Source organism: Lissotriton vulgaris, chromosome 8, assembly GCF_964263255.1.
Source record: "Lissotriton vulgaris chromosome 8, aLisVul1.2, whole genome shotgun sequence".
In the NCBI taxonomy this organism is placed as follows: Eukaryota; Metazoa; Chordata; class Amphibia; order Caudata; family Salamandridae; genus Lissotriton; species Lissotriton vulgaris.
Genome location: NC_141696.1, coordinates 334,388,114 through 334,405,710, shown reverse-complemented (window position 1 = coordinate 334,405,710; position 17,597 = coordinate 334,388,114). Strand labels below are relative to the sequence as shown.

At 41.9% G+C, this 17,597-nt stretch overlaps 2 protein-coding genes across 4 annotated transcripts in view; one reads left to right on the top strand and one right to left on the bottom strand.

The window, feature by feature from the left end:
* The window catches only part of SLC35A5 (solute carrier family 35 member A5), a 130,344-nt gene extending 120,813 nt beyond the window's left edge, over positions 1–9,531 (bottom strand). The window contains exon 1 of one of the 2 annotated variants that reach the window (XM_086934099.1): positions 9,366–9,531. The gene's annotated coding sequence lies outside the window, so the exon portion shown is untranslated. The remainder of the gene's footprint in view (positions 1–9,365) is intronic. The other variant, XM_086934100.1, reaches the window with a different exon arrangement.
* A 505-nt stretch (positions 9,532–10,036) lies between these two features.
* ATG3 (autophagy related 3) overlaps positions 10,037–17,597 on the top strand; it is a 161,059-nt gene continuing 153,498 nt past the window's right edge. Inside the window, exons 1-2 of one of the 2 annotated variants that reach the window (XM_086934097.1) lie at positions 10,037–10,124; positions 10,734–10,835. In XM_086934097.1, coding sequence (XP_086790223.1) covers positions 10,764–10,835 — 72 coding nt within the window. In that variant the 5' untranslated portion in view covers positions 10,037–10,124; positions 10,734–10,763. Of the gene's footprint in view, positions 10,271–10,733; positions 10,836–17,597 lie in introns of both variants that reach the window. The other variant, XM_086934098.1, reaches the window with a different exon arrangement.

The window sequence follows — 17,597 nt, the reverse complement described above, 5'->3', positions numbered from 1 at the left end:
TTTTGTTTGAAAATCAACGATTTATAAGCACATCTTCATTATATGATTGACCACATCACATTTATTACAATTGACTTCCTAGTCAACAGGTTTTGTTCCAACAACATCAGTGTGATAAATAAACAAAAATGGAAGCTTCTATACAACACAATCATAAATATTCAACAACAGTGATTAGTCCAGGTGAGATGACGTTTGCCCAATGCATTTCAGGACCACATGTCCCTTCTTCAAGGGCAAATCTGAAAAAGATAAATGTAAAGCTCCAATGTACAGATTTGGTCGATAAGTCATTTGCAATGCACTTACATGTGTATATAAACCCAGCTTTATTACATGACAATCTATTATGTTCTGAAAAAGTCTGAGTATATCGCCATTCATCATGTTTGTTGGGGGTGAATGGTGTGCATCAATGCCCAGTCACCTTAAAGCCACCATGATTTCCACTCCACAAAACACTACACAACGTGCCTGATATTTAAGTTGAGATACAACCACCCTAGATGTTGTGCTACCGTTCATCTCGTACCACCATGGCATTAAAGAATTAAACAACATGCTTCACGCTGTGTCAGACCATTTCCAGTAGCGTTCTAACTGCCCTAATTCATACCGTGCATCTCATGCCTCCGTGACAAAATTGGTGTGTGTCTCATGTCACCGAATTGCGACCAAAATTGTGCCAGTGTGAATTTCACCGTCATGCGTCTTGTGCAGCAAAAACATACTTACCAATATCGCTCGGTGCAGTTACCAAAAGAATCGTGCAATAATCATTGTATCAACCTATGCAAATAATAGGTCAAGAAAACAGACGGCTTCATAAAGAATCCTGAATTCAAGATATCTTTTTGACAGATGCTAACTCAGTGATAGATTACACACGTACCTCCAAAAGCTTTTCGATGCTCAAGCGCCCGGTCTCTTTTAGATATATTGAGATTCGTAGTCAACTTGTATCCCAACCATCATGCCTCTGAACAAACTAAAGTGTAAACTCAACGAATTACATACCTGCAACTACAGGTTTCCTAGTCTACCGAAAAAATGTTAGAGTGTCGCTTATCCAATGACACTCCGTCTCGCTACAAAACGGCGTGCTGCCTTCATCAGTCACTCAGTGTCGATACTGGGCTTGAACTGTAACCGTCACTGGAAATACTATATGGTTAACACCCAAAACAGTGGGCTAAGATCGTGTTGTGTCACATGTTTCTTCTGGAGCGCCGAATTCTCATGGGCGCCATGTTTGAATGAAGATAAAATTGGTAGTGAAACCCACTAAATGCCGCTAATTTATTGAATAAAGTAACAAGCCACTGAGATGAATCCTGTCAACAAACCTCTTGTGGAACACTGGAAATACAGGGTGTTAGTATTAAAAGAAGTTGTTCAGCAATATAACCTTCAAATAATTCGCCCACAGCACAATTCATACTCTCAAATCAAATGTGTCACAAATGATCCAAAGTGTAGGTAAATAATGGGGTCTGTAGGGGATGATTAAGTATGTCTGGAGAGTAATTCAAACTATTACATCTTGAACTATGGTATAGTTGTGATAATTATACTGTGACCCTATACTACAATAGGTAAAGATTTCAAAATAAACACCCCTTGTCTAGTTTGTCATTGAGTCCCTTGGGCTTCATTGTGTCTAGTCTATTAATCCAGTGGATTTCTCTTTGTGACAAACCTATCTAATTGTCTCTCCTGGGATGATTTGTGAGTACCTCTATGACCTGGAACCTGATTTGAGCAATAGAGTGTCTGTGTTGAGTCCAATGTATCACTAGGTTGGAATTAGCATTAGGATTACTGATTCTGCTCTTGTACTTAGTTAATCTGGTCTTTATTTTTCTCTCGGTCTTCCCGAAATAGGGCAACCCACACAGACATTTGATAGCATAGATAACATTGCACATGTTGCAATCAGCAGAGCGGATCACACCATTTTTTTTGCCAGTCCTGGGATGCACCAAGATATTACCTGTCGTAACATTGTTGCAATGAATACAGTTCAAGCATTTTTGGTACCCTTGGTCTGATGATCTTGAGGTGGTTTCTTTGTAAACAGGATTTCTTTTGGGTTTCTTGATCTGGTATAAACAAAAAATATTTTTTTGTTCAAAGAGCCTGTGGAAATCTGGTTCATGTTATAGTAATTTCCAGGGTTTTTGGTTTCTTTTTTTAATCTCTCTAGATTTTGTAGAGAATTTAGACACAAATATTACCCTTGCCAATTTGTCTTTTGTAAGAGTTCCCTGCAATCTATGGAGAGCGCTCAGTGCTCGTGATCCTCTAGTAATTGCAGAGGATTCCCTCTGTTCTGAAATTTTTCTATTTGGTGTTCCAAAGTTGCTTTGCATGCTGTCATATCACAGGATATTCGCCTAGTTCTCAGGAATTGAGGGTAGGGTAAATAATGGATTAAGCTGGAACTATGTAAACTTTGGATCAACAAGGCATTGTTTCTGTCTGTCAGTTTTTTGTTGACACTTCTGTTTAATCTGATCTCACTAAGCTCGATCCACACGTCAAGGAACGCCAAACTGCACCTACTGATTCTGTGAGTAAATTGAATCCTAGGATTTCTAGTATTGAATGTACTGATGTTGTCTTCCAAACAGGCCTTGGTGATCTTCCACACAACGAAAATGTCATCTATGTACAGACAGAAAAATAATAAAAGGTCTGTCCACTGGGGATTCGTCAGTATATGCTCATGTTCAAACTTCGCCATGTAAGTATTTGCACATGTCTGTGCCCCTGCTAAACCCATAGAGGTTCCACTTGTTAGAATTGAATGCCCCATTGCCCTGTCCTCACGAGGTATACCGTGTTGTGTTAGCATTCATGTAGCTATATAATATTAATCGCAATTCCAAAAGTGTGCATGTATCCAGCTTTTCTAAGGTTGTGCAGGCTTAAGTTAGCATGGGAGACGCCATTTCACTGCTGCAGTCACCATTTTACATTGTGAGCAATCCCTGGACTTTGTACTCCCACTTTGTCTGAATTAGCAGAAGCTGCTGTTCAGAAAGTTTCCAAATCTCCTTCAAGGTTGGAACCCAGATGCACAAAGAGAATCGTTCATTCAGCGCTGCATTCCTATCCTTTGACATAGCCCTGCTCCCACACCAGAGAGAGCTGAGACCGAGTAAGATGGCCTTGGGAGCCTGATAATGTGTTCCCATTCTGCAGGTGGTAGCTCATCCCTCAGTGCCTACTTTGTTCAATCTTTACGCCCAAGCAGTGTTTTTCCATCAGGGCAAGTGTTTTGAGAGGTGTTGGAAGGGTTATTTATTTATTTATTTTTGCCATTTGTAGAGCGCACTGTAACCCTACGGGCATCCTGGCGCTAAGACAACATACGGACCAGACAACGCTAGTGTTTTCATTTACTTTCCTATACATCATTTTGAGTTTTTGATGTGTATTAAGAGGAGCTGCAAACTGAAACAATATTTTTTATATTATTACAAGACCTAAGAATAAAGTCATATTAACCTTATGTGTTCTTTGTGCTGAGGCTGCTCTGAAGGAGAGATGCACTATTACAAGCTGGTTTTGTGTCCCAAGAGCACACGTCTTTTCATTCCCAGGGAGTTGGTTGCTGCTGCTTATAAGTAATGACAGGGCGCGACGCCTGGTTGTTGCCTTTGGGCCACCAGAGTGGGCTGTGTATCCAGTCTGTGTTGGCAAGGTGGAGCTGACTGACCCCTTTGTGCTGTGTTTAGTTCTAAGGGCACACAGTGAGTCAGTCCCTGTGATGATAATTAATTTGCTGTTTTTGAAAGGTAAAGAAACACAGGCTTCGACACTGTTAAGTTGGTTTTGGGTCCCCAGAGCACATCACGTTTGTGCAGGTCCCCACTGCTTTAATGGGGGGGGGGCTATGATGTATGGTCATGTAATGTCAGCTGTAGATGATGGATCCCTGAACAGTGTCATGTATGTGCGCGTTTGCTTTGTGCTGAGGGTAATTGTTCACACAGCTTTCTGATGGATGTCACATGTGGGTTCTCTGAGTCCCCAGATAGATCATGCAGTCTGTGTGTTCTCTTTTGTACTGACAGTCACTGTTGTACTCAACTGTCTAGCCTTTGACCGTGTCATGTATGTGCATGTAACTTGCATGATCGAGGAAACAGTTAGCAGCAATACTACGTGTCTCTCCTCGCAGACTCTGACATCTTTCAAGTGCTCACTGATGTTTTTCACCAGCACCCCCCCCCCCACGCCCCCCCCCAGGGGGCGGCATCTGAGGGGTAGCCCCGGGCGCCACAAGCTCTAGCTACGTCCCTGCCAATGGCACCATCACCAATACCGCCACCAACACCAATACCACCACCAACAAAATCACCACAACCACCACAACCAATACCACCACCTCAGCGCCTCACGCTCACTAGTAATAGCAGGGGACTGTACGAGGCCAGAGCTGCTGCAAAGACCTTACCTCCCTCCCTCCATGCCTGCTATAAAGCACAGCCCGCCCTGCACCATAGGGTGAAGCCAGGGCCCTACTACAGCTGGAGTGTTTTTTATTTGGACAAAGATAGCAATGACATCACACAAAGCCACACTGCACACTCAAATCACGGATGGCACGAAATAGCCCCCCCCCCCAATCCTGCTCTTCCTCCTGAGCCGCAACATTGTATTCACAGAGCGAAAAGTGTTGGAGCGCTAAGTTAGTGTTTATAGCTCGGATTATATGTAACTCTCACTTCACACTTTGTGTCTGTGTAATTTACAACACTTACACATCTTCACTGTGCATTTATCACTACTTTATTGATATCACAGGCCGTTCTGTTCCTCTGATATTTACAATATAACAAGAGGACAAGAAGGGCCTTTATTGCAATGCAATAAGTTTCACATTTGCGAGAGATTAACCCCTCCTCTGCTGATGACGGAACCGCTCCGTCATCAGCTACGGTTGGGCTGTGCTGATGACGGAGCGGTTCCGTCATGGCCCGGCCGCCGCGCCTGCGCGGCGCTGATTTCGCGCCTGCGCGGCCGTTCTAATGAGCGGGGCGGATCCAGACGGAACCGCCCCGTCACCAGCACAGCTCAACCGCGGCTGGTGACGGAGCGGTTCTGACACCAGCATGTGGCCACCGCGCGGCCGCCCCGCCCCGTTAGCGCTGAGGCAGAATAGCCGCCGCAGCGAAAGGGTTAAGCTATTGGTATTGTAAACGACAATGCTTTTTAGGTCTCGCCGACGCAGCGCGCATGCGCTGCAGCCGGCGTACAGCTCTTTTTGAAAGCACATACTCGTGCTTGTGGCGGCATACAGCTTGCAGGAGTGCGCAGCGGCGCGCCACAAGCACGAGTATGTGCTTTGAAAAACAGCATACTGCGTATCCACCACTCCCGGGCTCACCTACTGCACCCGTCTCTCACTTTCGCATTCCTTGGTTTTTTTTTTTACTTTCACTTCTGCCGCCGCTACACTGCATTCCTGACTTTCACCTTTGCCGCCGACGCTCCCCTTTCCTCGTCGGTTGTTACTGCCCGTCTTAATCCTTTAGCAGATCCTGACACCCTCTTCTACTGAAAGCAGAGCATTTTATCTGCATTCCTCGCTTTCAATTTTGCCGCTGCGCTGCTTATTTTCCTTTCCTTCAAAGGTCCTCCCATTTTCTCGTCTGTTGTTACTGCCGGTCTTAATCTTTTAGCAGATCCCAACACCCTCTTCTACTGAAAGCAGAGCATTTTATTCTTTAACTCCCACCCCCTTTTTCCTGCTTTTGCTTACTATTTTACCCCAAACGCTTCTTGCGGTTAAGTATCGCTATACCGTTTTGTTCATAACCAGTTTATAATGCAGAGTCAGTTATTTGCAAATTGTTTTCTGTTTTTGAGAATGTTTCTCGCTATCATTCTCTAAATCGCCTCTTTTTTTACCCCACCTTCCACCAAACCTTGGTTGCTTTTGTCACTCATTTTTTACTCCCTCATCTTCTCATCAACCAAAGACATTACCTGATCAGAAATTTTAACACCTTCGATCCAACTATGTATGGTGCACTCGTAAGTGCAAAAGCTGTGTCCGAGTGTATGTTGAATTGTGTGGATTCAGTTTAGCTTTCTGCTACACATCTGATAGTAAATTGCTGCAAAAGTACGGACAATATTTAGAGCTGATGATGGCGTACTGTTGTGCTTTTATGAGGTTTCTTTACACCACTTTCCTGCCATTCCTTTCCCTGCAAACAGGCAAGCAGTGCATGCAATACAGATAGAAGCAGGAAAAATGCTTATCAAAATGACGCATTTTTATCATTTAATATTTTATACACAGGGATTTTGCATTATTTTTGGCTCTTTTTTACAGAATAAACAAGCACAAGAAAAGCCAACATGTCAGGCTGGTAAAACCTGTGAAGTTTTTGTTTAGTTACGAACATATGTAATAAGAATTATATGCAAAAGCAATACAAAGTACAAATGCTGCAGTCTAACATTTTTGTGTTTTTTTTTTAAAAAAAAGGAAAAAACGAGCAATTGCAAAAAATAAATTCAAAACTAACATGAAATGTCTCGCCCAAAAGGCGTATGGGCGTGGTCTCTGTCAGACCACGCCCATACGCCTTTGGGTGAGACATTTATAATCCAGTCTTCCGATGGGCAGTGTTGTGAACTTATCCGGCGCACAACAGAAATCGCATTCAGACGCAACCGTCCCTTAAACTGATCACTACTTCTATGTTACAACAAATTGGAGTCACGTGCATCTACCCTGCCGTGCTCCTGATCCCACGCTAACATGTCAACCATCAATTCCTGATCTCTACATATAGTTTTCTTTGTTCTAAAGTTTTGATTTGGATGGATAATCAGAAGAACCTCGACTTACAGACGTGACGTCTCTTTTTTACCGGTCCTGGGCCCTCTCGGGTCGGAATTATCACCAATAGAGAGACCTTTCAATTTGTACCCGTCCGGTACAGCCCTGAAGAGTCGTATATATATATTAAACAATATCCCAACTGGTATGATTAGAGGACAAATACCAAGGATATGAAAACATTATCCATGGAGGCACAAGGAGACTCTATACATTCATTTTCAGTGCAAAAAGCATCAATTTAATTCAACATATTTAGGGGATAGGAAAGCAGAAAATTACAGTTAAATATCAGCACTGCAATTGTGGATACAAAATTTCAATGACCCAGGTGTGTACAAGGTGCGTAGGCTTCTCTTCTTTTAACACTCTTTCAGTAAGAAGCCCGCATCTTTGTCCACTCACTGTTTCTGTCACTAATTTCATCCCCCTCTCTTCTCAGACCCCTTGCCTCAGCACAATCCTTGATGGTCTCCATGACCCATGGTTTACCACCATGATACCCACGGGACTCTGAATCAATCCAATGAGCCCTACCTCCATTTCCGGTTAATTGTTACTACGGGTGAGATTTTTTTGACCGTCTCTTCCTGCCCCCCTTTCCTTCTTCTCCTTATCCCCTTTCCTCCCATGCATTCACCCCTAGTGACACCTCCGCTTTCTCCCCCTACAGCACTGCACTCAACCCTTCTAGTCCTGAAGACGATCCTAAACTCTACGGATCGAAACGCCGTCGACCCGTAAGCCTGATTTTAGGCGCTTCCTGCATAGCGATTTTCTGTGAAAATTACATACTAAATCAATTGTTGAAAGTGTTTAGAAATCCCTATGTTCGAAGTCACTGTAAATATTTTTGCACTAAACACTTTGCGCCGTCCCCGCTGATCCCTCTGTCACTTGCGTCGCCGTAGTGTTACTCACTTTTCACTCGTGCACCTTGTACACACCTGGGTCATTGAAATTTTGTATCCACAATTGCAGTGCTGATATTTAACTGTAATTTTCTGCTGTCCTATCCCCTAAATATGTTGAATTAAATTGATGCTTTTTGCACTGAAAATGAATGTATAGAGTCTCCTTGTGCCTCCATGGATAATGTTTTCATATCCTTAGTATTTGTCCTCTAATTATACCAGTTGGGATATTGTTTAATATATATAGCCTATTACCCCAATCCCGACCTGGTTGATGGGTTTTCACTCCTGTTTCAAAACTGAAGAGTCGTAGGCATATTGTGCCACACACGACGAAACACTTGTTGGCTGGTCTTTCAATGTATGAACAATAAAAGACACCACATCAACGTTGGATCACTCGTGTTATATACTGTTTAAATTGTGTTTTTTTAAAAGCATGAATAGGTCGACCAGCCTTTGGACTGAAACTGACTTCTTTTTAAGCAGCAAAATGCCACCACTCACTTTAAAAACAATAGCTGAAGTTGACTGACGTGTATACCCATGCTGTATGCCATGGTGCGTGGAAGCAAATCCAACAAGCATTGGCGTAGCCTTTGGGACCTTATAAGTGTTTAGCCATGCAACAGTTGATGTTGTTGCACCAAGGATATTGTGCGGCATAACAAAACACTTATAAGGTCCCAAAGGCGAGACCGATTGGCTATGCCAATGCTTGTTATTTAGGTTTTAAAACCCAAAACATAAATAAAAGGCACTGTCATTTACAATGCCAATAACTCAAACTTGTGGGAATGCGAGACCTACTGTATTGCAAATTCTTATTTTTTAAGGCACAGTAGCTAAGAATACGTGGATACAACCAAGAAGTTTCTAACTTTTCTTTAATTACCTAATGAGTGCGAAAAATGCACATGTTGTCATAAACATCTTATTACTTAACAATATAGAGGTAGAAAAATCAACGCAGAAGAAAGAAAAGGCAGGTTTTGCTTTCTAATCCTTTAGACAGCAGCTATAATTATGTTGTGACCTGCCCTGCCTTCGCCCTAGGCTGCTGGCTCCAGTAACAGGGATAGGACGTCAGAATACAACTATAGACATATTGTTATATATATTACAGTGGAGTTCGGTCCTCTTTTCTGTATAATAGGCGACTGAGTGAGTCACAGGTCACATATAAAGAAATTAGAAAAGGGGTTTTCCCCATGGGTTGTAGAACCCCGTGTATTAATGGAATAGCAATTGTAACATGTTCTGGACAAAAAGTCACGACGTGCAGAGGACAGATTTACGCTGGATAAATAAGAGAGCAAAGGTGCTTCTGAACCGGCGCCTACAACCCAGCCCTGTAGTATCTCCAATCCTATTCACGTGCATGCCAACATTTGGGAACAGACGAGACGGATGTATGAAAAAAATCAAAGAATTAGTTTCCCCACAACCTTATAGATCTATGAAGAACACTGTAAGCGGGGAAAAGCTAACACGTTCATTCACAACGCGCAGACATACCGAAAGATTTTAATGAGGCAGAATCTCGCAGACTTTTATGCAGATATGAAGACGTAAGCTGAACATACCTTAGTATTAACAATGTTCTGCCATCAGACAGACCCCTGGCGCAAGTCATACGCTAACATGTGGCGGTGACCTGGCATTCAATGTGAACGCCCTGTTGAATGCAGCCGCATCAGCGCTGAGCAACTTGTCTACTTCCCTTTTCACAGAGGACACGAGGCTACACGCGTCATCTGCATACGCATGCTCGCTACGCTGTAAACAAAGAAAATCGACGAGCCACTAGACTGCGCATTTGAAACACATTTTTTGTACTGACCATCATGGCTGCGTCTTAATCCTTCCCTGGTTTTAGGGAGGTAGGGCTCCCCCCACCCACCAGCAAGCTGATTCTGGTGAAGTTACCTACACGTGAACATGAACCTAGGTCACTTTTCTACGGTTGTGCTAAGTTTGAGGTGTTATCACAATGCCACATGTGAATAATAAAAAAAATGTATACGCTGCCAGACCTAGGCAGTCGTAAGGCTTCAAGTAGTCTGTCTTTCAGATTCGTTGTGTTAACACAATATTATATTGAATATGTGCGTTTTAGATTTAAATTAGAGTTTTTTCTCGACCAGGACAGGAGCGAGACACTAGCATTAGAGAATGACAATGTATGTGTTGTAAACGGCTTGTCCTCCTTTTATGCTCCCTAAACTAGCCCGCCGAGCCCGAAGTGCGCATGCTCGGAGAATGATTGCGGAAGCGACTGGATCACGTGAAGTGCAGGGGAGAGGGGCGGGGAGTTGCTGAGACAGCGGCTGAGTGCTGAGGAGGTGAGGGTCGCACTAGGCGGGGGAAGGGGTGTGGGGTTTGCACACTAACTGAGGGTTGCGACTCTGATCCAACTCTCATGGAAATGTGACAGTTAAAAGTACTGAGCCGCGCTCCTACAGAAGGAACTGCATTTGAGAAAGTCCCAGTAGGTGACACGCCAGGGAACAGGACGCACACTGTGTTAACTATATATAATCGTATTAATGCTTAGCATTTTAAAGTAACAGAACGCCACCCATGCGAGTGACAGGCTTTTTTCTTTAGAAGAAGGAAAGTTGGATGGGCAGAGTAGATTTTACAATGATGAGTGGTTACTGACAGATATTTAACAGATGGTCGTAGAGATTCCTACACAAGGGAAGGGGGGCTCGAAGGATCCACGATCACTCTTATTGGGCTAGCTGCTAGTTGGGTGGAGGTCACAGGGCATACACGGCAGATGGCTGTTTATAAGGTGGTTGGAGAGGGCATGGTGCGCTCAAGTCATAGTAAAGTGAGGGACTCGGGCTCGCTTAGCAATGCTCAGAGTTGGAGGGTATTTCAGAAGAGAATGGGTGTTCGAAAACTGATGGGGGTTTGACCTATACACCGTTTTTCTTCATTTTTAGGTGTACGCCTTTCTGCTGTGCTTAATCAGGATGCAGAACGTGTTTAATACAGTAAAGTCCAGAGCTCTGGATGTAGCGGAATACCTGACACCAGTGCTGAAGGTGAGACCTCGGATGGGGTGGGGGTGGGAGTGGTGTAGGCGACACGACATAATCTGAATTTTCTATTAGAATGACACGCTTCAGAAATCTGCTGATAATACCCTTAGATTACCTCTCCAAAAGAATACATTTTTGTCACCATGTCGACACGCATGATTCAACTAAAGCCATATACTGGTTGTATATGGTTGTAAGCGGGGAGAAGAAATATTGTCTCCAGTCTCACTGTCTCTTTAAACAGCTCCTGCTTTGACAACAGTGTCTTTGATGTAAACCCACATTGGTATGACTGTTTCCACGAACATAGTCATTCCACCGGTTTTTCTATTCCATTTTAGAATTTCATGTTTGTATTTCCATCTGCTGATAAATGCTTTCCCTGAATTCTTGTAGTTTGAGATGTTTACTTAATTTGAGCAAATGTGTTGAGTCTTTAAATGCCTGAAAACAAAAATCAACACATCAGTGAGGTGTATATTTCTATTAAGGCAGGATTTACTTCCTTTGAATATATTATTGTTCAGATGGTACGGCTCCTCAGCTAGGTGTAATCTCTGTAATGTTTCCACTCAGGATATCAACCATGTGCTCTTTGTATGCCCAGCTTTAATTTCTTATATGCGTAAATGGCTGAGACCAATTTGTCTTCAATTCGGTATTCTCACAGCCCCATGCACTATTAGATTCCATCTACAATCCCCTTAATGAAATGTTCTGTTATAAAAAAATTTACTTCTTTAAAAACTTTTTAAAAATATACTAGAGGGTTTTAAATGTTTATTCTCTTTTGTCATTTTTATATGTGATTGTATTGAAAATGTATTTGTATCCGTTGCCTCTTTATGTGGATCTCATTTGAGTTCCAAATTATAAATAAATAAACTTGAACTTGAGGTGTCTCGTTATCCAACGCAAAGTGTCCGGTGTGGCATAGAACCACGCAATCCATTTTTTTCAACCTTTTGTCCTTGTCCACTATTATCGACTTTTTTGTTACAATTGCAAATTATGCTACAAGTGATGGACTAAGTGGCAGGAGTAGTAAATTAATGTTTTCTTGAATATCATCCCCGCTCTTCTGGGAGGTATCTTTACTTTACTATCATGTCCCAGTGCACTTCTAATAGCAGGTTGCCACAGCGAAGCAATAAAAAGCAATGTATTTAAGCTTTTGGACATCACTGTTGTGTAAGATAATTAGCAAACACTGTTGTGTAAGATAATTAACAAAAAAGCAGTTTAGACACGTTTTTCAATTGTTTGCTCTCTATAGTAATTGTATCGTACATTGCCAATGTGTTTAAAAATTATTGGCTACAATTGATGACTTATTTTTATTTAAGAATAAATCTGACCTGTTTAGGAGAAGTTTAAATTAAAATATGGGATACACAGGGGTTCGTATGATAGAATTAAACATCGAAATAAGTAGGCATGGGAATATTGGAGAATTGTTTCCACTGTGGAATCTTGTAGTTATTTGTGGAAATGTACTTATCATGAGTAAAGGTGATATACACTTATAACTTGGATCTCTTGTGGGAGGTCAGATTTGAGCCCAGTTTTTTTTTATATACGTACAAAAGCAGAGGACACAAAATATGGATATAATACCAAGTGTGCTGGTTTTAGTAAATTGGCTAAACTGGTGAATTTTAAAACTCTTTATCACGAAGTCCATGTGGGTTTGGAAAAAAAGTTAATGCCACTCCCTCAATAATGTAAATGTTAATATTTTCCCCTATGTGTTTTTCTAAAGTGTTCATTATAAATAGTGTTATGATCAGGCGTAGGGCAAGGTGAAATCAGATGAATCCAGTTTCAGTCATCAATTAAATCGCGCCTCTTGTATGCTTCAGCTATTGTGCATCATTCTTGGTAGATGGTAACCAAGAAGTATTTCTTGAAAGCAGCAATGACTGAAATTAAAATGGAGATGTTCCGGTACAAAAGTTGGCTGAAGTTATTTTTTTCTAATTGTCACTGCTTCTGCCGAATCAATGCTTTAATCCACGAGTTGGCATGCAGCATATGTTCTTAAAAACTTCACAAACACTATCTAAGCACATTTTTGTAGCACTTAACTCTTGCTCCAGGTGCTGCAACCTCTGCAAGCGCTTGCATGCAGAATGGATTGCCATCCATGCTGACCCTTCAGTTGCAAACTTGTGTGGGCAGGCCTGGTTCGTCTCGTAGAAGGGAAGCTATAGTCTGGTGCATAGTCCTGTAAGACTTGGCTTGGGTATTTTTTATAAAGAATACTGACTACAGGTTGTCTCATTAAGACAACTCCTTTCTCAGTTGGTGAATTTAGGCACACTTTCTCAGCAGTGTACTCGCAGACATTAAGTATTCTTTGACAATTTGAGTCAAGGAGTTTTCAGATGGGTGGGCATGGTGTGGTGTTGAAGAGTATTCAAGACCTAATTTGGGTAAGCCATTTTAGTTGGTAATGTGTTTTACTTCGATTGCACCAAATCCCTGGCATTCTTCACTATCCGGGTCAAAAGAAATTTTTGGAATCCAAATGTAAATTCTTAGTGGGTGCATAGAATGAACAAAAAGAAACTGTGTGTTTCCATGTATGACATTTAGATGCTTTTTCTGTTGAGCATGTGTTAAAACATGCACTTTCGCTTGTGATACTTATGTGTTCTATAATGGTCTTGGAACCCATCCATTGCCTACCATTCATTTGCATCTTTGTCACTCTTCTTTGCTGCCTTCTAGTTGAGAAGTGCTTGACATGTGTCATTTCCTTTTCTTTCGGTGATGCATAGACCAAGTACAGATTAAGTTGAATTTGTCTCCTTCCCATCTGTTGCTCACACTGTGTTTCAAGTACTATTTCATATTTAAAAAAAAAAAAGCAATCTCATGCGTTCAACGCTCGGCGAGTCATAATGCTTTAAAAATGTATACATGTATAGCACAAAATCGTCCCGAGGACATTGGAGTGCTTATATAAGCACCAAATTGCATTACACAAGATAAGATTCATTTATTTCCTTTTTTCTCTTCTTGTTTAGTCATGGTTTTGAATTACCAATATAGCAGTAGCTCTGCAAGGAACAATCTTCAACGAAAAGTATGTCTTATGTAATCAAGGACAAAAACAGCACCATTTTGGGGGGAAGAAAGAAAAGATAACCCAAACATTTCTGTTCTCTTCATTATTGCACTATTTCAGATACAGTTGAATCTGCAGTTTTTCTTTCCCCACATGAGTGTGTGACCTAGGTTTCCATGTTGCTGGGGGTTGTGCTTGTTGTTTGTGGCTTTCTTTTTACCTGCCCCATCTGATAAGGCTTCTACAAAGGTCTCTGCTAGGAGGTAGGATTGTTGTTTTTGAAGGTCGAAGGTAAGGGCGCCAAATCCATCAAAGTAAGTTTATTTTGGCGCTTTTAGAGTCTTTATGTTATGGACTTTTTCAGCATGTGAACACTATAAGAGTACACCAGTATACTTTCAGTTCCACAGGCCTATTCCAGGGGATGTTTGTAGAATAAAGCTCAAGAGGTTTTACAGCAAATGAACATTATTGAGAATTGCTTATCCAGAAAAGTCAGTTCATTGAGGATTTTGGTAAGAGGAGCTAGGCATCATGATCTCCTGAACAAACAAATGTCTCTCACCAAGGTGCACCCAGCTCATCATATTTAGAGCATGATCACTCTCGGGTGATTTTAACATTTCCGACATTCACACCAAATGGAAAGAAGTGACCTGAAAGGGGGCAGGATGGCTTGCATATGTTGATGCCATGTAATGAGGTCTTAGATTTTTCATCAAGTCAGTAAATATGAGTGCCAGATGATTGGCGCATGCTTTCCAGCCGGTTCTGCGTCAGTGGCTGTACGGCTGACATTTTTAGGTTAGGCGAAAAACCTATTGTGGCTATTGCCAAAAATTTACTTGGGGCTTACAGCCTGCCAGTTGTTTACCATTTCTCACTTGCTTGCTTCTTATTCAATGGTTTCTTTTTCTCAGCGTGTCATCTTCTGTTTTTCTCTTTCCTGAACATTGTCTTTTTACCATATCTTTGATTGGCTAACTTGTATCCTCCCAGTGTTCCCTTTCAGGGAACTTTTGGTGTTTTTTAGTTAAGCATTCGAGAGGGGATTTGTTCTCCAGGTCTCTATTTGTGTGCTTCCCACACCAAATACACCACACTGCTCTCACATGAATGCTGCTAAGTCTTGTGTACCTCTCTCAACTATGCCATGTTGCTTGCTCCCTCATATGCATCTCGCCTGCTCATCTCTCACCCATGTATGCTTTTCCCCTTGTGGTCTTTTCTTCATTGTTTCCTCTCTGCTCACTGTGTTCCTTTCTCCTCGTATCTTGCTTTTCCCCATTTCTCACCTGCTTCTCCATTGCATCCCACCCATATATACCCCTTTTTTCAAATTTTGTTCTTTACTGTGAAATCTTAAATATGTATTTATCTATCCAAGTGGGGTGCACCGTTTTAGATTGGTAAACAAAAAAACAAAGGAAATGGCACCCACATCATTCCATTGGCCCACACGCATTGTGATCCATGTGTACAAATGTAGCCTTGCATATATGTGCGCCGGCGGCATGACTCAACCACCAATAGCAGTTGCATCATTGCACCTTTTTTCTTTTTTAGATCGAGCCTGGGCAGTGAGTGTGCTGCTCTGCGAGGCATGCTGTATTCAGGTATAGACTTGAAGCTCCGCCCACTCTCTACCCATATTTTTCATTGGCTTGTGTCATTGTTCGGGGTAAACTATGGCTTTTCATTGGCCAATAGCCTTAGAAGTCGCTCGTTAGTACCGCCTTATCTTATTTTGTAACCTCCCATGAGGACATCCCCTGTTACCGTGTTGTTACATGGAAGGCTTTAATTACAATCTCTGAGCACTATCTTCTCAAATAGCTTTGTTCTGCCTGCCGTTGCAGGCAGGACATACTCTCTCCTAATGTTTAAAGAAAATCATTATTTTACAGGCGCTGCACACATTTGCAGTGCAATAGGTTTCACATTTGCAAGAGTTTAAGCTATTGGCATTGTAAATAACAATGCCTTTTATTTATTTATCTGTTTTTAAAAACAACACATAAATAAAAGGCATTATTTACAATGCCAATAGCACAAACGCTCCTAAATGCGAGCCCTATTGCATTGCAAATGCTTGTTTCTCCTTTTTGACGATGCTGCACATTATGAGGAAAAAGTATTTCACTTTTTCACCAAGACTAAAGCATCACCAGAAAGCATGGGCAAAGCCAATTGGTCAAAAATGTGAGACCTGTTGGCTCTGCTACAAACAATTTTCTGTCTGTCAATAACTGTTTCTAATACATAACATATACTTAGAATGGGTGTGTGCAGCCCCTTGAACTAGAACTGTGGAAGTACTAAAAAAGGCAAGGAAGCCTACCACATGACAATGCTATGCAGCAAAATGGAGAAAATATCTCCACTGGTGCACTAAAAATAAGACCACGGAAACAAAGAAAAGTCATGAAACTGTACTAACATACCTCACCCACCTGTTGGATAGTGAGATATACTATTCCTCACTAAGGTACATCTGGCAGCCCAGTTAGCATACTCCAGAGGTACATCAGGTAACAGTCTATTCATGTTAGCTGTAATCAAAAGATTCTTAGAGGGTTCAAAGAGAATTGCACCCCTAAGAGCAGCACTGAGCCTAAACACTGTACTGTCGCAGTTGATTGCAAAACATTTTGAACCTATGCATAAGGCTAATCTACGAACTATTACTCTTAAAACAGTATTCCTAATTACAATCACATCACTACCGAGAGGAAGTGAACTTCCAAGTGTTAACAATTCTGGAACCATACACGCACTTGCACAAGGAAAAAGTGGTTCTTGGGCCAAACCCACAGTTTTTACCCAAGATAGTGAGCATCTCCCATGTCAACCAAAGCATTCAACCACCAGTATTCTTCAAACAGCCACAAACACAAATGGAGAGAGCCCTACATACCCTGGATGTAAGGAGGGCTTTAATATACTACTTGTAAGAAACTTAACAGTTTCGCAAAGGAAACCAATTGTTCTTCTCATACGCAGGACCAACAAAAAGTTCACCAGTAACAAACGGAACAATTGCACGATGGATGGTAAAGACAATACAAAACTGCTACTCAGTAGCAGGAAAGTCACTTGCATCACGGCCCTAATCACATCCCACAAGCAAAAAGAGTGCAACCATAGCATTCCATGCAAACATGCTGACAGACGCAATTTGCCCTGCAGTAGCATGGGCCTCCCCTCCCACATTTGCAAAGCATTACTGTGTGGACATATAAATGAATAAGGAAGCGCAAGTAGGACAAAGAGTATTGCAACAGCTGTTTGCAAGTTCTTCCCTATTTTACCCCAACCAACACAAAGGAGGGGACACAGGTAGATAATCTAATGCACAGCGTGTGAATCCAGAAATGATTCATGCTCCAAAACAACATGGGTGCGTACACGTAGGGGTAGTTTTGCAGCCTGAGGAGTTTTCTGGATTTACATACGACCGACCAACTCCCTAGAAATGGGAGACAATTGTAATCAGGTGGGGCGATAAAAGCAGACTAACCAAGCAAACAGTTGGAAGCTCGATACCATGAATCTGAAGATCGCCACTAGGTACAGGAACATCTGGCTGGCTGTCTGACGTCATGCAGGGGACAAACATGCCATCAAATGTTAGTCTACCACACCCGCCCCTTAAAAAAACAGGAGACCATTCCGGAGTTAGTCACTAGATG